This window comes from Acinonyx jubatus, chromosome F2 (assembly GCF_027475565.1).
Source record: "Acinonyx jubatus isolate Ajub_Pintada_27869175 chromosome F2, VMU_Ajub_asm_v1.0, whole genome shotgun sequence".
NCBI lineage: Eukaryota > Metazoa > Chordata > Mammalia > Carnivora > Felidae > Acinonyx > Acinonyx jubatus.
Window position 1 is genome coordinate 63,921,501 of NC_069394.1, and position 24,611 is coordinate 63,946,111.

The window sequence follows — 24,611 nt, forward strand, 5'->3', positions numbered from 1 at the left end:
GGTGTATTCCACAGTGAATTCAACTATATAATTCTTCATATACTCAACATGCCAGGTACTTGCACTTTTCCACCCTTGTTTACGTTGTTTCCTCTACCCAAGGACCTCCTCTCTCCTCTTCCCTACCTGTCCACTCCCATTTATCCTCCCAGGCTCAAATCAAATATTTTCTTGGCTAATAACTAATCGGTCATTCACTATATCAGGTATTGTTTTAAGTGCATTGAGTATATCCTCGCAACACTACGAGGCAAGTACTATTAAAATCTTTGTTTTAATAATGAGGAAACTAAGTAACAGAGAGACTTAGAATCTTGTCCCAAATGATACAGATGGTAAACACTGGAGTTGGGATTCAAACTGAGGTTGCTTGGCTCAAGAATCTATGCTTTTAAATCGCTATCATGGTATCACTTTCTGCATGAAGCCTCTTTCTGGTTATCCCAGTTAGAACTATTGAACCATTGAACTATTGAACACACGCCATTTAGCATTTACTCTCTGCCAGGTACTATTCTGGAAACCTATGCCCACCAGAACAAACTATACTCAGTGTCCCAGCCACTGAGAGGCTCACAGTTTACTCACTTATTTATTCCCTGTCTTATGTCCGAAAACACTGAGGTTGTATACCACTTGTCTATTGGTACCTGTATCATGATGATCTGCCTATGTATGGCCACCATAAGATGGGGGAAGAATCACATCTTCAGCCTTTGTTACTGTGCCCAGTATAATGTCCTGATATTGTAGGTAAGGAGACAGAACTCTGAAATTCCAGTTTTATTTAAAAAAAATTGAGGCGGTCTTGCACCCAATAATCGTGGAATGTATAATTTGTAGGATAGAAAACTTTGTTTCTAATGGAAATGAAAGCTTCTCCCTCAAACGTTGTATTAATCAGATCGTTGGTTATGTAAAAGTGCTGCCTAGGATTATTATAATCATTATCAAAAAAATTAGAAGGGGCATAGTACCCTTCCCTCTATCTTTCAGCTTCCCTTCTAACTAACCAGAGCATTAAACAAGTCTATGAAAAATAGATATACAAAGCTGTACATGAAAACCGTACAATAAATCATGCTGAAGTGCTTCTCCCTAAAAAAGAAACTAAAGATCTTAGAAAATATTACTCATTAATCTGGCAAACATGTCAACCACTCAGTCTCTGGAGAGTTGAGTCTAAATGTTTGAGAAACAAAAAGAACAGAAAAGTCAGATCTTTGATCCCCATTTGTGTTCTAAGTACTTAGATCACAGGTAGGTAAGAGTTGGCTTGCAGACTGGATCCCAGCCACTAATTCCACTGCCTGTAACAGTTGGACACTGGAGAGAGGATGGGCAGCAGATGGAATGCTGCGAAAATCCCCTTGTACACCAGTTTAACCCAACTTTCTCTAAAGAGAGGGCCCCAGGCTCTCTGATCTTCCATACAGAAGTCAGAAATCAGTTCTTTGTTTCAGATCCACCTGGAAATGCCATATTTGCAGCAGAGAAACCAGTAACAAAGGAGGGTAGCTACCTATTCTAAATATATTTATTTAAAAAAATAGAAGGAAGAAGTGATGAATACTGAAAAACTGCAGTTTAGAAATTTTATAAGAAGCTTCATAACTTTTCAGTTTCCTTAAGTTACATTTTATAAATATATAATAATACATATAATAATATATGTAAATATAGCATGTATATTGTATTTCAAAAAGGTTTGCACTGGTTAAATAAGTCACCAAGGCTTACATAATACGGTTTTTACTTTCCCCCCTGTAGTTTATAGATGTCCGTTCTCACGTGTAAGAACTTAAACGGTTTTGATTACTGAAGTCCATATAGTAAGAATGTATATCTAGTGAATTCACCATTACTCCTGTACTAGATTATTCTAAAACAGGTTAATAACCAGTCTCCTGGTCTTGCCATAAACCATAATTTCGAGATGGCCCCTCCAAGTCTTCATTCAAACTTCTTCTAACAGTAACAGAGTGAAACAGAATGCTTAGTGCCTTTCTGTACTTTTGGCATCCCAAACCCAACCCTGAAATGAATAATCACAAGTTTACTTTGGTCTACGTTTTAAAACCAAATTTGTATTATATCCATCCAAAAAATCCTTCCAAAATCTGCTGGCATTTGCATCTGTAGTTGTCCTTTTCTAGCTGAACCATACTACGTCCTGTGCTTCTTGTGGATTTCACCTTTACTTAGCAAATCCCTGTTAGACCTTGTCAGATCTTGGTTTTCAGTCTCCAGCTCCAGGGTTCCCACCTCGAAGCTCCAATGATATCCATTCATTGTACTTTATTCCTGAATTACAGACCCCAAACCGGTGCTGGTATCACTTATGACTGCTTCCATGGATTTTTTTTTTTTTTTTTTTACATTCTGTAGTATATCTTGGGAGCAAACCCACAGAGATTAGTACGTTTGCGTAAGAGTTATACACTAAGTCTTTAGTAAACAAATAAGTTTTAACTACAAAAGCATATCTTAAAAACTAAATCACCTACTATCATTGGGCAGTTCAAACCAAGTCAGCAAGAATAAATATTTGTTAAATCAATTTTCTGTGGTTACCCTGAGAAACTGTGGCAGAATAAAACATAAAATTGATATTTTCCAACTCTTGTCTTTCTAATAAGTTGTGTCTTTTCTATTATATAAGGCACATTTTCCTAATAATAAATTGGAGGTTAATGCATTTTTGTTACCTTTTAAAAGAATTTTAAGCGTTAGAAACCAAACTATCACATTAAAATACCATTGGGTACTGTATCAAAAGCTCATTCTCTTTATGAGAGTTTATTCCCACCTATAAATACTTCAGTGACCTAATGACATCCCAAAGACTACTCTTCATCCTCTGAAGGAAAATTTGAGATATGTGCTTTTATCTTCAGAATAATGCACCAAATTCTTAGCATGGCTTGGACTTCACTTTGAGAGCTCCAGGAGCAAGAAGGGCCTTCAATTCTTTCCTCTTCTTCCTTGCCCCCACGCTCTTCCTCAATTCTATTTCCAGAGCCTTACTAAATCACCTGCGATGCCCAGAAAATGCCATGTAGCCTTTGCCCTTGCTCCTTACATAAGCCTCAAATCCACTCCTGCCCATTACACTTGGCCAACCCCTTTCCTCCTTCTGGTTATCTCTTACACATCCTTTTTTCCAGGTTGGCTTAGTTTCTTGGAGGGTCCTCATATAGATGTCTGTATTGCCTTTGTCCCTGGGAGTGTTTCTTGTTTACACTTACTCTCTGAGCCTGAAAAAGTGTCCCCCACATCCAGGCACTAATCAGATACCTGATAAATGCTGACTAATCCTCATTAAACCTGATAAATCCTGATTAAAAGGAACCTTCAAATCCAGGTGCTGTAGGGGCACCTGGGTGGCTCTGTCAGTTGGGCCTCCGGCTTCAGCTCAGGTCATGATCTCACAGTTTGTGAGTTCAAGCCCCGAGATGGCCTCGGTGCTGACAGCTTGGAGCCTGAAGCCTGCTTCGGATTCTGTGTCTCACTCTCTCTTTGCTCCTCCTCCTCTCTCTCTCTTTCTCTCTCTCAAAAATAAATACACATGGAAAATGTAAAAAAAAAAAACCAAGTCCTGTAAAACAATCCCTAAACTGTGTGTGACTTACCTGCTTCCGCATCACATCTGTAGCCTGCATGATGTAGCGAGGAGGCAGTCCATGGCTTCTGGCCAGAATGATGGCCTGCTCCAGTGTCACGCTCAGGGTGCACCTGTGTGCAAAGGCAAAAGCAAGTCAAATGCCGCCAGTTCCCATTAAGGACTTCAAAACGCTTTGGGTTACTAATGAAGAGCAACAGAATATGCTAGCCCAAAATCTGCCTCCTCAGAGAGTTACTCATTTTTCCTTGGGTATCTTCCATGTATACATAAGGTACACACGTTAATAAACTGTTTGTTTTTCTCTCATTAATATTTTATTATAGGGGTCTCAGCTAAGAACTCAGAAGGACAGAAGGAAAATTATTTTTCTTCCCCTAGACTAATGTCAAAATCAAAACCGCCAGCCAAAATGGAAGCAACTGGACAATGAACTGACATTTTCAACTGACAATGGAAATCAATGGATTTTTCTACATAGAACACCTACTTAAAAATAGATTATAGGGGTGCCTGGGTGGCTCTGTCGGTTGAGCATCTAACTTCGGATCGGGTCATGATCTCATGGTTCGTGAGTGTGAGTCCCACATCAGACTCTCTGCTGTCAGGGCAGAGCCCGCTTGGGATCTTCTGTCTCCCTCTCTTTCTGCCCCTCCCCTACTCATGAGAATGCGCTCTCTCTCTCTCTCTCTCTCTCAAAATTAAACATTAAAAACAAGTAAATAAATAAATAAATGAAAATTAATAAAATAAAAATAAAAATAGATTAGAGAGCTACATGACTGGAGTCCTAAGTATTTAAATTTAACAAACTCATAATGAACTGCGTTTATGAGTTTATATACCTAAAGTTAAAAAAACTATAATAAAATCTAATTATCAGATATTATTCCTTACTGATATTCCATGTAACTTAAAAGAAATGACTTCCTAATATTTTTCATTCATGTCTACATATGATAGTTAATAGATTTATACTAATTTATGCCAAAAGGCTTAGAAAAGTAAACAGTGAAATTAATATCCACTAAGATCAGAGTTGATTTTTTTTTAAAGTATGTTTCTTGGACCCAATATAAGAGATTGTAAAATTTTCAAAAGGAACTTATAATTAGTTAGTCAGGAATGTGATGCCCAGAGCAACCGGGAGAAAATTCAGAATCCAGCCCCTGATTTCAGTAATTGCTGTGCCTTTCTCCTTGTCCTTTGTCCTTTGCCTTCCCTTTTAAGGAATTCCTTTTATGTCCTTTCACGTTTTTCTCTTTGGCAGCTCTGAGAACCTACGCATATTTGTTAACATTTTCAGGTGCTGGTCTCTGAATTTTCGTAAAATTCATGAGCAGATTTTCTTTTACTGCACTTTTCAATTCATGGATATTTGGATGGTCTTTTTTCCATTTTTGCATTTACATTCCTGTATTTTGTTGGTGTTTTTTTTTTTTTACACGTGTGTTTTTCTAGATCTGTTCAGTGTTTCCTTACAAATGAAAGGTCTACTATGCAATTGCTTCTCTGTGAGGAATATCTACCTCACTTATCTTTGGTTAAGAGACTGAACTATAGAAATCCAATACATCTGCTAGATTTTGATACTGATGAATTAATAAAAAGAAGAGTAAGGGGCTTAAAACATTATTGCTGACATTTTAGAAAGAACCTGATGAGTTACTGCCTTATTATACACGATTGGATTCTAAGGAGAAACATGTTAAGTTTCATTGGCTGTTAAATGACCTCTTTACACAGCATTAACAACATATTCAGATGGGCTAAAGTTTTACAATTAGCTTTTGGTAGTATGTTCACAAACATTTAGTGTATGAGTCTGATAATAATATGTAGTTGCAGTTTTATATGCTGTCACATGCTGTAGAACAGCATACGCCCATGAAAGCCAGGAAGTTTAGTTGACAGTTCACGCTTAAAAAAAAAAATCAATTTTTTACAAAGCATTTAATTGTCAGCTTATTTGGCAGGCCATAACCTTTTCCACCTCCTTAAGGTCTCCTCTATTCCAATGTTAAGTCCTTATTGATTCCAACATTTTAGTCAATAACACTCATTATACTAGCTGAATGACACTAAAAGAAATCTTTATCTTCTTCTAATCAAACTTAGATAAAACATGACTTGCCTTCCTCTATTTATAACAAACACTTACTGCTTGTGAATGATTTTTAACAAGCAGCCTATAATTTTTATCCATTTTCTTAATCTTTTTAAACCGATTTATTTCTCCCTAGTTCAAGTTGTAGTAAACAGTACTACAGCAGCAAATTATCTGCTAGAGACTTTAAAAATCTCCCGGTCAACCAATGTGGTCCAGTAATATGCTCTCGGAGAGGGTACCTTCAGGTGTCACCTTTTTAGAATCAATCACACACACATCATCTAACAGAAAAATCTACCTTAAAATGGATACATATATTTTCTTTCACTAGCATATCAAAACCAGATGGCTTTGCCTATCTAATCTGTCTTTTCACACCAACCACTGTGTATGTTCCAATTAGGTCCCGAGATTAATTTGAAATTTTAAAAAAGTGAAACACTTAAAAAGATACAAGCAGGTCCCTGTGGGAAGTATTGCCTGTGTTTGACTCACAGTTGATTTGTCCAGTGGGAGTCTACTTTTTCTATCATGGCATCACAGGATTCCATTCTCCTGAATTAAGCATGTGGAAGAAAGCTCAGCAGTAAGCCCACAACTTTGTTGTTAATATACCAAAATTTGCATCCTAGCTTTTTCTCTTCTCTCAGCTATCAGTATCTGAATGTCAAGTGGAAAAATTCAGCATTTGCAAGAAGACTTCTGCTTCTAGCATTCTTGGGAAGATTCTAGATCCAGAAATGGCACATGGTTTTGCAACGGTACATAAAGGCATATACTCAGTCAGGTTTGACAAGAGATCATTTGGTTTTATAGGTACTTTGTTGATTACCAGTGAGACAGCTTTGCTAACCCTGGACAAGAGAATGAAGACAGCATACCAAAGGCTGGGAAGCCTAAGCAAATTCGTTCAGTACACGAGTTCTTATCTGACCCACCAGTTTCCTTTCTAGCACTATAACTGTTTTCATATTAGACAGTTAAATTAAAACTTAAATCTATAGTTCTACTCCATCCTGGAAATCATGGGCCTTCAGTTTTCAGGTCTTTCTAATTGTAGTATCATTTTTAAATTTTAGACAACTCTTCCCTGGGAGTCACAAAAATAAAAAAAAATAAAGATCACAGAGTAGAATTTGTCCTTGATAAAAAGGCAAATATAACATAGACACTGAGGAAAGTTGTTCCATAATTTTAGTAGGAAGACATTCCAATAATAGCTCTGCTTAGGGCATACTCCTGAGAAAATGTACTTGACAGGGCTATAAAATTATGCAGAAATTGTGAATTTCCCCACAGAAAGAAAAGGGAAAGGGTCAATATATCTGTGCTTGTAATGAATAAATCTTCTTGACATATTTTGTATTAAGAATAGATCCTACATCACATCAGAGATATAGTAGAGTTTTAATATGATAAATGTAACCTGTAGTTAATGGGTCCAATTTAATTTGAAAGGCACTCTGATTTAACAATGTTATGGGGAGAGTCACAAAGGAGTAACTTTTGTTCATTCATTCACTCAACAAATATTTTTTGAGTGTCTACTTTGTACCCACAGTACCATTAGGTGCTGGAGGAAGCTGATTTACTAACAAGCTAAAAAAGGTTGAAAGTCAGGGTCCCTTACTTATATGTATCCCTAGCAAATTGTTCACATAGTCACATGCTTTCATAAGTTTGCAAAAGCAAAAGGTTGTTTGTTTGTTTGTTTGTTTGTTTATTTATTTATTTAATTTATTTATTTTGAGGGAGAGAGAGCATGGGTACGCACAAGCCAGGGAGGCAGAGAGAGACAGAGAGAGGGAGAGAGAGAATCTGAAGAAGGCTCTGCATTGTGAGCAGAGCCAAGAGTGGGGCTCGATCCCATGAACTGTAAGATCATGACCTGAGCTGAAATGAAGAGTTGGATGCTCAACCGACTGAGCCACCCAGATGCCCTGTCTGAAGCAAAATGTTTTAATTGCAAATAGTTATGACTGCTGACCTAATTATGTCTGTCCCAACTTCCCGTGGGAAGTAGACTTAGGACACACTTAGGCTAGGCTGACTGGAACATATGTATATGACTTGCAGTCACTTCAGTTTTAGTTAGGCTACTGTAGTCTTCTCGTGTAGAAATGGATCCCAGAGTATTTGTACTGTCCATTGTGCAACTCACTTACCTACTGTTGAAAAGGAGGGGCAGGGCTCAAGGTTGTAATGCAATATTCATACCCTGAGGCACCCGGTGTTGTGCGTGGTGTTGGAAAAACCAGGCTAGAAATGTACAGAGCCAGAAGCTAGTCTGTGGAATATTCTTCCAAATGTTATGGTTCATATGCTAAAGAACCTTATAAGGGTTTTCATATTCAACAACAATTTAAAAATGTGTAAGAGATTTAGCAATAATGTTGAAATTAAAAGGTTTTTCTAATCAATATATTTTTAAAAACTTGTTCAGCTATGCTAGAGATAGAACAAAATTATTTTCCTATTCTCTCTGTAGATTATATTACAAAATTATTATAATTTGAAGAGGCAGTCAAAGAGTATGTTACCAAAAACTGTGGAGGGAAGAATTATAGAGGTGGGTCAGGCAATAAAGTAAAAAAAAGGCAGTCTTTTGTTTTTCAGATTTTATAATGCTTGTGGTATTTGCCAGCATTTTAAATCTTGTAAATTTTTTTGCATTCCAAATAAATAAATATTAAGTTTCACTTCTATTTCATTTTGTAATTTTTCTATTCTTTTTTCTTAAATAGGGCACTTAACTTCAGACCCTAAAATCTTTATCCACTTCAGTGTGCTGGGGATGCAACAGCAAACAGAAAAAAAGTACCATCGTTTTTGATGATTAAACTTCAAGGGGAGGAAAAAAGAAAATAAAGAAGCAAATAGAGGATATCAGGTGGTGATAAGTTATCCAGAAAAGTGAAAATTTTTAAGGGAATAGAAACTGAATAGGGTGAAACAGCAGAGAAAAGTGCTGCTATTGGGAAGACCATTTCAGGGAGAGCAAGTGCAAAGGCCCTGAGGTTAATGCATTTTCTGTCTGCTTAAGAGCAAGTGTGAAGCTTGATGTGCAGGGTCACACAGAGAGGAGGAGATGAAGTTAGAGAAGTAGTCTGGGCCCGCAAGATGCATGGCCTTGAGGATCAGAGTTTAGGAGTAAGTGAGGCCCTTATTTCCTTGGTTGATATGAAAAAAAAATCCAACATTTACATTATATGATGTAAGATAGCAATTTGTGAAGCAAATTACCAAAATAATTTACTAAGCATCTGTCCTTAATATGCTATCAATACTGTGCTCAAAAGATCTTCAGTTGCTTTCCAGGCAATATTTGCAAAAGCAAACTCTTCATCCTGATGCTTAAGGATTTCTACCAATTGCTCTCCCATTTTCTGCTCCATCTTCCCAGCACTCCAGCTATTCCATCCTGCCCCTCTACCCAGAACTTCTTTCTGCTTGGTCAACATTTGGTACCACTGCACAAAGCTCTCCCCGCATAAGGAATGTTCGTCCACTTTTGGAGTGTCTTTCAAAATATCACAAAACCTTTCTGAATACAGAATAGCAGTTGACAACATGGGCGTCATAACTAGGGGTACTGGATGTCTTTGTAGGTCTTCGGCCAGGTTACTTCAACTCTCTCAGCCTCAATTTTCTCATCTGTGAAATGATAAAAGCCGGCATAGTGGCCTCATAAACTGCCATAAGAATTACCTTAAGCGACACTTAGCCACGCCTGTGGTAATGCTATTTCCACCCCACTTCGCTACTGCACTCACACTGTAAGTCTGTCTATATGAATTCATTATGAGCAACACATCACTTGGAAAATCTGAGGAATGTGAGCTTTCATAAATCCCATTTCCCAAACCCCATTATATTTTAACTAGTTACAAAACCTCTTTCTACTTATTTTTATTTATTTATTTAAAAAAATTTTTTTAACGTTTATTTATTTTTGGGACAGAGAGAGACAGAGCATGAACGGGGGAGGGGCAGAGAGAGAGGGAGACACAGAATCCGAAACAGGCTCCAGGCTCTGAGCAGTCAGCACAGAGCCTGACACGGGGCTCAAACTCATGGACCGTGAGATCGTGACCTGAGCCGAAGTCGGACACCCAACCGACTGAGCCACCCAGGCGCCCCTCTACTTATTTTTAAATGCTGGTCATTGAAATAACCCTGTGGTTAATTTTTAAAAATTTACAATTTTATTAATTTTATAAAATTATGATGTGATATCATTATGATAAATTCATAAAGCGAATGACAAACTTCCACCATTATCTCTTTTACAAATTGGGGCTTGGTAGAAATAGACTTCACCCGACTGTAATTTGCACTTGCTCCTATGTTCCTTTGGGATTTTTATTTCATATGTTTGTCCCAACGGATTCTGGACATCAGGTATCAATTTTATGTTGTATGTCAAAATGCAGAGGGAAAGGTCAGAAAAAGCATGTGAAACAGTCTTCCAGTTGCCAGTCCATTTTCTAGATGGTAGGGGCACAACACGATCAGCGTCCAAACCTCTGCCTCAACTAAGTCTCCTGAAGAGACAAAGCTTATTTTCCTAAATGGGCTTAAATGCGATATATTGTTTTTTAACTCTTTATTTTTTTAAGCTTTTACTTATCTTGGGGGGGAGGGGCAGAGAGAGAGTGGGGGAGGGTCAGCGTGGAGCTTGACACGGGGCTCTGTCTCACAAACCGTGAGATCATGACCTGAGCCAAAATCAAGAGTCGGAGGCTTGACCTCCTGAGCCACCCAGGCGCCCCTCAACCATTTATTAAATCATACTGTATTACACTATATTTAGTTCACTTTGTAAGACTTCAAATCTTGAAACAACTTATGTTAGTCCTTTAAAAAAAACTGTTAATGCTTCTCCTTAAGATGATTCGTGACACTTCTATAATAAATTAGATAAACGATTCTCAAAACCCAAGGATCTTCTACATATTTGGTCATTTACCATGATCCCAGACAAAAATGGCCTCATAAAGGCCATCAGTTTTACTCCCAATTACCTTAAAACCTCCCAAGCTTGAATGCTTTATTTAATGTTGATTCAAACTGCACTGAACAAGGAAGCCAATCTCCCAAGGGTTGAAATGCATTAAATTGAACACTTGGGGACAGGTGTCACCCCTTTTGGGCCACAAGGGTTATGCAATGACTCACTGGGAAACTGAAGTGAGAAACCAGAACCATGTGAGGTTTATGGCTTTCAGCTCTGTTTTCCAACAGTGGATTTATTTGCTGACTCTTAGCTCACAGTCAGGAATCTGATCATTATGATGCTCTCTCTTGGGGGTGACCCCAACCTTCCCTATTACTAGTGGAGAAGGGTCATTCAGATTCTGACACAAATAAAATACAAGCAACACTAATGTGATGAAGAGCTCTGGATTTGCAGTCACGACAATTTGCCATAAACTACCATGATGTAGACGATGAAGTGAAAAACATTACAACGGGAAATACAAGGGTCAGTGTGTTTTTATTTCCCCATATTTTTAAAACTGAGGCCAAACATTACTTTGAAAATTTCTATTGTACTCCTCAATAGTGTTACATACTTAATTATAACTGAAAACTACCCCCATACAAAACCCACCAGAGTCACTGGATTTAGAAATTCACATTGTGACTTCAAAAGCTACTTGAACAGTGATTTTAATATTTTGTGCAAAAGTAATAGAATTGAGGCATTTGGATAACTATGTTATCTTTTTTTGTGCTCATGCAGTATAATTAACAGAATAATTTCTTGTTAGAAAAACAGGATGGGGGCACCCGGGTGGCTCAGTTGGTTAAACATCGACTTCATCTCAGATCATGATCTCATGGTTTGTTAGTTTGAACCCCGCGTTGAGCTCTGTGTTGACAGCCCAGAGCCTGGAACCTGCCTCAGATTCTGTGTCTCCCTCCTTCTCTGCCCCTCCCCTGCTCATGCTCTGTCTCACTCTCTCTCAAAGATAAATAAACATTAAAAAAGAAAGAAAGAAAGAAAGAAAGAAAGAAAGAAAGAAAGAAAGAAAGAAAGAAAGAAGAAATAAATATTTAACAATTCTGAAATCAGTGAGTTTTGTCCCAATGTAGAATTCTACATAATAATCAGAGTCTGATTTTGTTTGTTCTTTTAGCTTGGGACTTTCAGGTGTATTGCCTCATTTTCACCCTCCTTTATAAATATGATGCTGCCTTTAGTCTTGGAGACAAGAGGGAGAAAATTCCCTTGGCGCAAATGCATCACTCAGAGTCTATCTATAAGGACATCCTAAGGAACCTATTATTTTGATAATATTCTTCACATGAGTTATAGGGCTTTCTTACGGTTATAGGAATGTCTATTTAGAGTATTACAGATTTAGATTTTAAAACGCGAAATAATTTCCCCCTTTTCTATAAATGTCTTCTTTTGTTCTCCTTTAATTAAAAGCCAGGCCCATTATCCTTGTTCAAGGGACTGTCACAAACAAGTTATTAGGACTCTAATCAGCTGTGGTTTTCCGTGATACTTCACTAAGCTGACTACCTGGGCAGCATTCGAAATTTGCAGAGAAATAATGACTATTTCAATCCCAAGAGAACAAAGGAGGTGAAATAAGCTGGAGCAGCAGCAGCCACTTCTACTATTTGCACACCACTCTTTTATACACAGAAGCTTTTTATGACAGATGGAAGGTTCTGCGACTGCCTGATTTGATGCGCTCCACGGCATCATCTGAACTTCTGTCCCGGGCAGCCTGAGGCAGATTAGTTTCAACAATCTTTGAACTAGAGATACATTTCTCCTTGTTGGAAAAAATACAAACGATTCTGCTCAGTTTCCGAGTGTTTTTAGCTCTTCTTTGTGCTTTTCTCATGTTCCCATCTTATTCGGCTGTCACAAAACAAGCAGTGGTAGGAAATAGACGAGTTAGAGGTTCTCTCATGATATCGGCCCTGATAAGAAAGCGGTTTGGAGCCAAAACATAAGAGACTTAAAAACTGAGAACAAACTGAGGGTTGATGGGGGGTGGGAGGGAGGGGAAAGTGGGTGATGGACATTGAGGAGGGCACCTGTTGGGATGAGCACTGGGTGTTGTATGGAAACCAACTTGACAATAAATTTCATATTAAAAAAAAAAAGAAAGCACTTAGAAGAAATAAGACGTAGAAATGATCTAATTCCTTAAAGTATTATTATGAAATTACATTTTAGTATCTTTAATGTTCCCATTTTCATAAAACCTTCCCAGATTGTGGGTTAATATTAAAATCACCACTTCCCTAAAATGTTTGTCTAGTTATCTGTCATTTGCCCACTGTTTCACCTCCGGACTGAGAAATGTTACAAGCCCCCAAGCCATCAAACTAAACTCATTCATTATAAGGGATGAATGGACTGTGCAGTTTCACATGTTAACATACCTAACTCTAGTACCTTTCGTGCTTATTTAATTTCCTATTTCTTACTGTGTCCTAAATCTCTCCTCTTTAGGTACGCTGCTAATATCTCTTGCCTATTTTGGTGCAACCTCACTGACTCTCCTAGTCTTGCCTCTTCCCACTGTTTTTGCCCCATAGCAAAGGTGATCATTTAAAAATGCAGATGAAAGTGCAAAACATCAAATGGCTTCCCACTTCTTAATGTGCAATACAAAATGTTCACAATACGGTCCCTGGTTTTCCTTCTTCATTCTTCCACTCTACTGTGTACAGTTCTCTGAAATCACTACCTCTTTTGTTTCTCATGTGCAGCTCCCTCACGTATGGGATCTCATAATGCTTGCTTAAGGTCACACATCGTACCTCTTATCATGCTGTATCATACTTGTGTGAAAGGTGTAGGGTTAAAGAACACAGGCATTGCAGGTGAACTTCCTGAGTTGGATCTTGGATTTTGTTAATAACTATGTGAACTTGGGCAAGTTGCTGAAGCTCCTGAAACTCTTTTTCCTCATCTGTAAATTGAGTTCAATGATAAATGCACCTCAGTGTGTTGTTCCCAGGATTACATGAAATAATTCACATTTAGTACTTAACACAGGGGATAGCATGTAGTATATTCTTAACAAATGTTGGCAATTTTCACTGATATTAATACTGTTACCACTACCACCATCACTAGGCTGGACTGGTGTCTGAACTGACTGTAGCCTTCCTAGACCTTACATACTTCCCAGGACTCAGTAAGCATTCCGTACACACTTACTGAAAAAACTGACCTGAATTCTTAATGTGTGCCAAAGCTCTTATATGTACACTCCTAAAAGATTCATTTCTTTATATTCTGCATTTGTTCCATGCATTGTATGTGTTGTATGCCATCTATGTCTTTGTTCAGGAAGTGATCACTGATAAAATATATTTGATGAAGTAATAAATGCATTATAAGGACAATAAATACTGGTAAAAATACAATCAGATTTCCTTCCTTGTGGCTTATAAATGGCATATGGCTTTTCTTTCTTCAACAATGGCTTGTACTTCCCGTTCTCTGGGTTTAATCACTGTTCACACCAGGTCTTCTGATTAACAACTCTGGTTGAGTTTTGGTAATATTTGGAAAATATAGATCATAATATTTTGATTATTCTTATATTAATTCATTAACTAGCAATTATTCCCTCATCACAATTGTCCAGTTATCATTTGCCAATATTTTCTGGGTTCTGAAGAAAACATTTGAAACCCTAACAAAATCCGTTCTTTCACTGTCAACATGACATGTTATATATTCTTCCTCTCTATTGCACTTTGAAAGTGATAAACCTATTCCTTGAGACATTTCCTTTAAAAAGTCAATCCTCTGACCATCTTTCTCCTATTGTCATTACTAAAGTATACTCATGCTCCATAGTATGGCTGCCTGGCTTCCAATGTGGGTCCCTTGTCAAGATCTCAGATTGTAGGCGCTGTGACCCTCTTACCTCTCTGGTTTGGGAGAGCACGGTGCAGGCCACACAACAGTGGTCCGTCCTTTCTTTTTCCCTTCAATGAATGCATGAATAAACAAGTGTCGGCATCTGATTCTTTTCAAGTCCTAAACATCTGTGTCTATTCTAACCCATACTCTTGGTTTTTGAGGCCAGGAAAGAAAACTTCCTGTCCTTGATTTCAAGGGGATTCTGTTCTGCTGCTCTTGAGTGACTTTCTACAAGCTACCAAAGGAGGATTCTAAAAATAAGCTCTAATAGGGCCCAGTGTTTTGTGTATTCTATTTCTCACAGTTCAGAGGAGCTAACTCTTGTAGTTTTCATACCCCTCTTTCATCCTATCATGACTCATTACTGTGATTTTTTTTCTAGTTTTGTTGACATATAATTGACAAATAACATTCTGCAAGTTGAAGGTGTATAACATGTTCATTTATACATTTATATGTTACAAAATGATTACCACCATAGGGTTAGCTAACACCTGCATTGCCCCACAAAATTACCATTTCTTTTTTTTCCAAAATGTTTATTTCTTTACTTTTGAGAGAGAGAGAGCACACGTGAGCAAGTGCAGGTAGGGGAGGGGCAGAGAGAGAGAGAAACAGAGACAGAGAGAGAGGAAGAGAGAATCCTAAGCAGGCTCCACACTGTCAGCACACAGACTGATGTGGGGCTGGAACCCATGAACTGTGAGAACCATCACCTGAGCCGAAATTAAGAGTCGGATGCTTAACCAACTGAGCCACCCAGGTGCCCCACCATTTCTTTTTTTGTGGTGAGAACATTTAAAATCTACTTCACATCTAACTATAATGTTTGAAATAGTTCTTGCAAAGTCTCTCCTATTTTAGTAGGCATGATCTAGTTATTTAAAATTTTTTTAATGTTTATTTCTTTTTGAGAGAGAGAGAATGCTAGTAGGGGAGGGGCAGAAGACACAGTGTGAACAGGGGAGGGGCAGAGAGGCAGAGACAGACTCTGAAGCAGGCTCCAGGTCCTAAGCTGTCAGCACAGAGTTGGACGCGGGACTCAAACCCATGAACCCCGAGATCATGACCTGAGGTGAAGTCGGACACTTAACCAAATGAGCCGCCCGGGCGCCCCTGATCTAGTTATTTTATTTATTTATTTATTTATTTATTTATTTATTTATTTTGTATTTAATATTTTTTAACATTTTTATTCATTTTTTGAGAGAGAGAGAGTATGAGTGGGGAGAGAGAAGGAGACACAGAATCCGAAGCAGGCTTCAGGTTCTGAGCTGTCAGCACAGAGCCGGACGCAAGGCTTGAACCCATGAACTGTGAGATCATGAGCCGAAGTCGGACACTTAACTGACTGAGCCACCCAGGCACCCCCTCAGTGATGTATTTTAAGCAGAAGAGTAACATGAGTAGATTTCTAATCTAGAAAAGATTAATCTGAAAAACGAGACCAAACAAAGGTACTGCCTTGGAAGCGGGTGTGGAAAATAGAGGAATGACAAGACTGGATGGAAAGACCAGGAGCTTTGCTGCAGCAATCCACATGTGGGGAGGGGGTTGGTGGGGTGGGAAAGGGGATCCAACAAAAGGCAATGCAAATAAGGATGGAACAGAATGGGCGAATTCAGGAAATAGTGCTCAATTTTTGATCTAGTTATTTTAAAACAGATACATTTCATATTTCTAATTCTGCAATGGGAAGGTGGATTCACTATCAGAAACACAGATTAAGATAGAAGAAACTCAGTGTTCACCAATGCCAGGTCTTGCGGTAGATGCTTTCACATACATTGCTCATTGATTCCTTCTGCTATCTTTTTCAGAAAGAAATTATTATTCCCACTTCACCAGTAAGTCTCTGAGAGACCGGGTGATGTAATCACAGTCACACAGTGAATAAGTAATAGGATTCAAAACCAGTTTTTTTGGATTCAAAGTCCAGGGCACTTTCCATGTTACCAAAATCACATCACGTGGATTACTGCATTTAGAAAGCTCCAGCTCCCCACATCCATAATTCAACAATCACGATCTCGGTCTCAACATTTATACTTTAAATGCATTGTGTTGGTAGAGATTAATTTAGCCAGCCCACACTACTTACTATGAATGTAGACCCCACCATACAAAAATGCATTCACGATTAAAAAGGATCTAGATTTGAAGCACGCTAAGGAAATACATCGATTGTAAAGCAATCAAGTAGCAAAAATAAATTGAAGGGAGATGGCAGTCCTTCTCTACTACAGATTCGTACTTTTCTACATAAAACGCACCGTTCTGTGTAAAGCTGTTCCTTCCCGCAGTGATCTCATTTATTCTGGCTTCTAATTACTTTTAACTACTGAGCACAGAGCACTACTGTGAAGTCTATTGACAACCAGGATGAAGCACCTGAATGAAGCAACTAATCGTTTAACGTGGTTTCTTTCCCCTGCTCCCTTTTATTACCTTGCACTGAGGAAGAATTGTACACCTGAGGGCTAATGCAGTACGTTAAACACTGATCAATTCCCATTTGGCTGCTACAGTTCCACCCAGGCAGCCTCTGGAAAATTAATATGGAAAGGCCCGCTGCTAACCTATGAATCTTTCCCACTTTGGTCACCCTTAGCAAAGTGTTTGTGACAAATGAAAAGCTTGAGAAAACTGCCACAAGTCAACAGGGGTTTCCAAAACCTAACACCTACGTCCTTGTTCCCCTGAAGAGAGAAGGCGTTTTTTGAAATGAAACACTTAAATACGTTTACGTCAAAAAAGGGCAAACCGATTTTTGTTTTCAATACTACAGGATTCACTCATCTTATATATGCATGTATAACACTACACATTTACACTCTCCCTTTAAGAAAATGTGAATGGCAGTCTCATAATAGCTCTAATCCAAAAGCCAGTAATCTCTCAGGCAAATTTCCAGTGTGTTTTATAGGCATACCCTCTGGATGTCTATCGATGCTTTCAAAATTACTGTGTGACTCTGGTCAAACAGAGAGGACTGATGAGCTCTTCCCATGACCATACTGGGCTCCTGTGTGTCATAGTCTGAGAGCTGAAAGACAAGGGGTTTATGAGCATTTGAAAAGAAGGCAAAGAGATGGCAGGCAGAGGGGCGCATGGTGGAAAACAACCGAACAGAATGCAGAAGTGATGGGCAACAGCTAGAGCGAGATCCTGGCAGCAGAAGCACAGCCAAATTGAATACTCCACGAACTCCATATATCTTAAGGCAAAAAAGCAATCAAGTCTAAGGGGCACATTTTCAGCGCTGCACAGGGAATTAGCCATGAAAGTCCCATTAAAGATAATGGGACTTTCTATTGCAACTTTCAATACATTTTCTCAAAGTTCTCAGCAGGTATCTTTAAGCCTAGGCTTAAAAATCAACTGCCAGGCAAAACAGTCCATATCCTTCATACCTTTCTAGTCAAACCTTAACAGGCTTAACAGTTTTTCTTTGATGTGGTTTTTCACCGCTGAGGTTAGTACACAGGCAATTGTGGGGATGGGGAATAAGCGCTTAGGCACGTAAGGTTGTATTTGCTATGCTAAAAATGTGTATGAATATGAAACATCTGTGTGTAAGTTACGACCTTAATTACCATAGCCACCAGGGTTGAATCTACTTTTCTGCATTTTAGATTTTCAGCCCAGACTCTTTCGCCAATTTATCTCATTTCTGTTTTGTTTTGGGGATTTGACTGAATACGTCAGGTACCTTTCCCAGCTGCCCAAAGTTCTTCAATGCTACCTCCCTATTCCCATCTCCTCTACTTTGCTATCTGCCTTTTGTCCCGATTCCAGAGATTCTTTGAGGACATCAACACTTCAGGGTGTAGTGTTCAGCTTGTGATTTTCAGCTCTCTCCCCAATTCTTTGACACTGTACCATAACTGTTTCCTCCTTGATCTGTTTACCCAGGACACTGAATAGAGCTTTGTTTCAGTATTCTTCATACCTTTCTAGTAGATCCTTCAGTGTTTTATTCTGAGGCTCCTCCTATGTCGCTCCTCTGATTCAGGGCTCACAGAGGAATGGGAGGTGGAGAACTGGGGAATATTAACACTCCAAATGTGTTCCCAAGTGATCATTTCTCATTGTTTGTGATTGGCGACTGATTACTCTTTTCTCATACCTCTGTGCTTTTTCCTGGAATACCCATTCCCTGTTCCTAATACCTGAAGTATATTCCCAGAAAATTCTTGGTAATGTTTTAAACCTAACTCAACTATATCTATGTGAAGCCTTCTCTGATGTGATTTCCTTCTCCAATCTTCCTGTACTCACGAATCACCCCACCTCTGTTTTTCCATAGCCTCTTTGCCATCTGTGTATGTATATACCCATTTACGTTATACCTGTTTTTTATTAAAATTTTTTTTTTATTTTAGAGAGAAAGAGCATGTGAGCAGGGGAGGGGGCAGATGGACAGAAAGAGAGATTATCTCAAGCAGGACTCGATCTCATGACCCTGAGATCATGACCTGAGCCCAAATCAAGAGTCAGATGCTTAACCAACTGAGTCACCCAGGTGCCTCTATGTTGTATCTCTTTATACACACACACACACACACACACACACACACACACACACACACACACCTTTAGTTCTTGCTAACTACAAATCTGTCAAAGAACATCCCCACATAAGATACCATGGACATCTAAAACTCAACACATAACAGTCCTTCTCCACAATCCCCTAAAAAAATATGTATGTTTTCCCCATGGCAGCCCCCTCCACGCTACTTCCCAAACTGGATGGCTCCAATCATCAAGATCTCCCCCCGCCGTCCCCCCCACTCTATTTCTCACCGAACTTCTAGTTTTGCTATTTCCATTTCATACCATTCACATCTACCCTTTCCCTTCCACCCTCTGTGTTAATACCTTGATTTGGGGGTCTCCTCATCTCTTCCTGTACATTGTGAAGTCCTAGGTGTCTCTCTACCTCCATTCTCATTCTATCACAGATCATGAGAGCCATCTTAAAAAAAATACATCTAATCAGATTCTTCTTAAATTTTTAAGTTCAGTTTTATTTATTTTGAGAGAGAGAGAAAGAGAGAGCAATCGGGGTAGGGGCAGAGACGGAGACAGAATCCCAAGCAGGCTCCGCACTGTCAATGCAGATCTTGATGCAGGGCTCGAACTCACGAACCACGAGATCATGACCTGAGCCAAAGTCAAGAGTCAGGCGCTTAACTGACTGAGCCACTCAGGCTGAAAACCCTTCACTGGCTGCGTGGGAGGAGGGAGTCCCAAATCCTTAACTTAGCAGTTAGACCTTCCATTCTCCAATGCCCATCTCTCTTCTGACCTCATCTCTCTGCCACGCTTCCCTCTCTCTTCATTGCCAGGAAGCAGGGAACTCTTTATGGTGACTGTCTCCAGGTAGGGTGCTATTTCACACCTCAGTGTTGTATTTTCATCTGATTGCATTCCACAGAACCATTCTTCATTTCCATCACCTGCCAACCACTATCATGCTTCAAAACCTAAAACAGGTGTTACATACACCCTTCCTGCTTAACAGGATTGCAATCTAACACCTCTGTCTTCTTCCAGACTATGTCAAATGACCTACTACCAATTTAAGATTAGCATCATAAAGGCAGAAATTGCCACTTCCTTCTGTCAACCTTTCTCCATGTCACCTGCTCTTCTGCTCTAGGTTCATATAGAAGAGACACCCATATTTCTTCCCTCCTCTGGAGGGATAGAAAATTTGGCTTATGACATTTATGAGAGTGGTTAGAAAATCACTAACCATGAAGCCTTCAGGAACACATCCCAGAAAGTGGCATTTGATTTTGCTTTTAATAGAATTTTGCAGGTTTAGGAAAAACAATAACTTCATTTTATTAAAATAAAATTTGAAGAATCCTGCCCTTTTGATGTTTTTATAGTAGATTCTGTATTTATCATTTTTAAATAGCTAGATACAAATAAAATTTTGTAACACAAATACTTAAATTTTAATAATATGGTCAGTTAGTGAAACTGGGTTTGGCAAATACTAATGAAATGTAACTAATAATTATGTATTCAGAGTATTTTTATTGGGATGCCTAGCTGGCTCAGTCGGTACAGCATGTGACTCTTGATCTTGGGGTTGTGAGTTCAAGCCCCGTGTTCGGTGTAGAGCTTATTATTAAAAATAATTTTAAAAACTACTCTTCTAGATTATTTTTTATTAAGATATGTTTAATGTATTGTGATTACTGAGACTTTTCCAATTTTAATGATGAAAGGCAATCATGCATAAGCTCTCGCTTTTTTATGTACTAAAAGTAAGGCTTGTCTGGTTAACATCATGTGATAACTGGAGGTCAGAACTAGAAACCACTGCAATAACTCACTCTCATAATTACTGTCTTCTTTCAGAGTAATCTAATTTGAAGAAAACAATGGACATTTTAAAATTACAGAATAATTTAATATTATCTATCTATTGTTCATAGATAGTGAAAGAAAAGTAAAAGAATGAAACTTCTATCATGTTTGAAATGTTTGATTTCTCATAGTTTTAAGAAAAAATACCTATATTATTTACCTGGTTTTAAAAATTAGGGTGAATTGTGGAGTTTTATTTGCCTATTTTCAATTCCACATAATTTGAAATTCTCGATTTGCTTCCCCTCCCCAAGTTTTACTGAGGTATAATTGAAAATTAAAAATTAATTAAAAATTAAGGTATATAGTTTGATTATATATTTATATACACACATTTTGAAGTATTCATCACAATCAAGTTGATTAACCTATCTATCAACCCCTATAGTTAAACATTTTCTTTTTCTTCCTTCCTTCCTTCCTTCCTTCCTTCCTTCCTTCCTTCCTTCCTTCCTTCCTTCCTTCCTTCCTTCCTTTCTTCCTTTTCTTTCTCTTCCTTCTTTTCTTTTTTTGGTGGTGAAACCACTTAAGATCTACCCTCCTGGCAAATGTCCACGTATACAAACAGTATTGTTAACTACAGTCACACTGTTGCATATTAGATCTCCAGAACTAACTAAAACTTAGTATAATTGAAACTTTGTATCCCTTGACCAATGTCTCCCCATTTTCTCTTCCTGCCAGCCCACGGTAACCACCTTTCTATTCTCTGCCCTTAGAAGTTTGGCAGAGTTATTAAGATTTATACTTCTATCCTATCATAAGTAGGATATACTTTATCTTTCTCCCAGAGCCCCATTATAATAGAATTTTATTTTTTCTCTTCTAAGGATTATAGCACAATTTTAAATTTTCACATTTGTTTTTGTTTCACTGTTTTGATTCATTGATTTTATTAGATTTCAAACAAATGAGAACAGTTGCATCGATATAATCGAATTATATCAAAGAATAATAACCATATTATTATTAGAAAATAATGTCAAATAAAAACAATCATAACTGCAGCCAAATTTAATGGCAATTTTAAATGTCATTTCTGTCCTTGTTGCTACTGCCCTTATATAAAAGTAGTGTTTTAGACTCACATGCTTCAGATTCTTACAGAACATAATTTTGGAATTTTCTGTTGGGAAAGTATGGTATTCTGAGATCATGAGCTAGCAGAAATGTTTCTTGTGTTCTATGTAGCCGTCTTTCTGGAGATTTGAAAATCAAGTATTCCCACTAATCTTGTTATTCAATCTCTCAAGTCATTTTTGAACAAAAGATAAAGGGATATATTTGAAACCTTCATTTGCTTAGTATGGCAATTTATTTTTTCTGTCTCATACATAGAATCTAACTTACATATGGAAATCCCCAGAGTAAATCTACTCCTTGTACTTGATGTTTTTAGTGCGCAGTGGAAAACGATGCAGCTTTGTCATCCACCCTATTAGGACTCTGATTACCTATGTCAGGTTACCTTGAGTGATCCACTTTTATAAGATTCTGCATTCCTCTAGCTGGGCCTATTTGTCAATTTGTCCTTTAATGTCATGGTTATGACAGAATAAAATAGTGCTAACACAGTCCTTCAAAGTTCGAACAAAAGTGGTTTCTAAAATTGCTAATTGATAGTTACCTGAGGAAGTTTTTTTAAATTGTTTATATGAACCAAGAGTCATTACATGTTCGTCTACATTTTTTAAAAAAACTGTTCCATTACCCAGACTAGTAATACATAGTTGTCTTCAGTGTTTTTATTTTTTTATCTCCTGGCTTTCCTTTTTTTTTTTTTTTTTTTTTAAGTAGGCTCCATGACCAGTGTGGAGCCCAATGTGGAACCTGAACTGAGCTCAAGAGTGGGATGCTTAACCTCCTGAACCACCCAGGTGCCCCCTGGCTTTCGTTTCCCTAACAAATGTTTATAATCATACTTTGAGTCCTATACCATGGTCACATTATAGATTATATAAGCGCTTGTCAGGGAAGAGGGAAGAGAGAGAGGGCTGACTTTGAAGATTCAAACACCATTGGTATTACCGTCAAATGTGAAAATATGTCTTGATTTCCAAATAACCAACTAAGGAACACATCTTGGGAATAAACCCCTCTTAAGTTAGAAGATTCAAATACATATGGTCTTTTATTTCCTAAAACTTTATATATGTTAAAACTAATTTCTACAATGTACTAAAAAAAAAAGAGGTTTACCACCATAATACATAGATGGTAGCCAGCTTGATGTTTTTCAATATGTTTTTAAATAACAAAAACAGGTGGGCCCTTGCCACAGACTATTTCCTTCTTATACCTATGCAGGGTTCTAACCAGAACACAAGACATTGACTGATGCTGGGTGCCAGTGAATCTCTGATGCATTGAGCCCCTCTTGGTCGTGCTGCTCACAGCCTCCAATCAATGAGTGAACCCGAGGTTTGTTACTTAAAAATGCAAGCCCTTCGGGAGCCCAAGTAGCTCAGTTGGTTAAGTGTCTGACCCCTGGTTTCAGCTCAGGTCATGATCTCACGGTTTAGGTGTTCGAGCTCCGTGTCAGGCTCTGTGCTGACAGCATGGAGCCTGCTTGGGATTCTCCCTCTCTTTCCCTCTCCTTCTACTCCTCCCCCACTTGCATGCACACTCTGTCTCTCAAAATAAAAAAAAAAAATTAAAGAAATCTTTAAAAAAAATGCAAGGTTTTGTTTCCTGTAAGCGACTCATCCTCACAACAAAGCATGAAGATAAAACGTAATTTATGTGTACAGATCTCCAAGGTTTGGGCTCAAAGGGGAGTTAGACATGAGGCCTGTGCTCAAATCACGCACTTTCCTGCAGGGCCATACCAGGGTTCTGACACCACTGAAAACCAATTATTAAAAAATACTGAGACTAAGCGGACAAAAACTCTTTGGAACAAGTCCTTAGAGGGAAAAACTGTGATCCCAGATTTCCTGCCCTCACTAGAAATTTCTTTGACAAATCGTTTCAGGTAGCCTCTGGAAATTTCCACCCACTTGTTCCCACCGGCAAGGCAAGCAGAAGCTAATGTAGTGGGAAGAAAATGACACCTTTGTTTTTGGACACAGTAAGACTCATGATTCAGGTTTTATAACATTTGCAGCACACTGATTTATACTGGTTCAAGAAAACAGTTGGCTATTAAGTGGGGGCTGTGGGGGGGATAAAGAACCACAACAAAATGAAACATTGCATTTAATGGAAGGATGCTGCAGTAAGAAATAGAGGGGAAATTCAGGTCCCCTGTAGCATGCTTTTGGATTGCCTGCAACAGCTGACTGGTATGAGTACAAAAGAGGACATTAAAAGTCATAGGGCTGATTCAATACTGTAAAAATATTCAATGTGGCAAAAAACAATTTGCCTATAAAGTAGATATATAGACAGTCTTTGTATGAATCTTTGTAGAAAAGGAAATTCAAAAAATACTCAATTCACATGTTTGTATTTGTTAATCAAAGAAGTATAAACTGAGGCACTACTGAAATATCCTTGCATATCTAGCAGAGAAGCACAGTAGATAATTGGATTCGATCTCTCCCAAGACCAGGAAGAGGTCAAAGTGCCACACAACT

At 38.3% G+C, this 24,611-nt stretch overlaps 1 protein-coding gene across 3 annotated transcripts in view; it reads right to left on the reverse strand.

Annotated features, from left to right (window-relative positions):
• The window catches only part of PREX2 (phosphatidylinositol-3,4,5-trisphosphate dependent Rac exchange factor 2), a 292,149-nt gene that overhangs the window by 13,968 nt on the left and 253,570 nt on the right, over positions 1-24,611 (reverse strand). For all 3 annotated transcript variants that reach the window (XR_008292620.1, XR_008292621.1, XM_053208257.1), the window contains exon 38: positions 3,633-3,735. Coding sequence is in view for 1 of the 3 variants with exons in the window: in XM_053208257.1 (XP_053064232.1) it covers positions 3,633-3,735 (103 nt within the window). In the remaining 2 variants the exon portion in view is untranslated. The remainder of the gene's footprint in view (positions 1-3,632; positions 3,736-24,611) is intronic.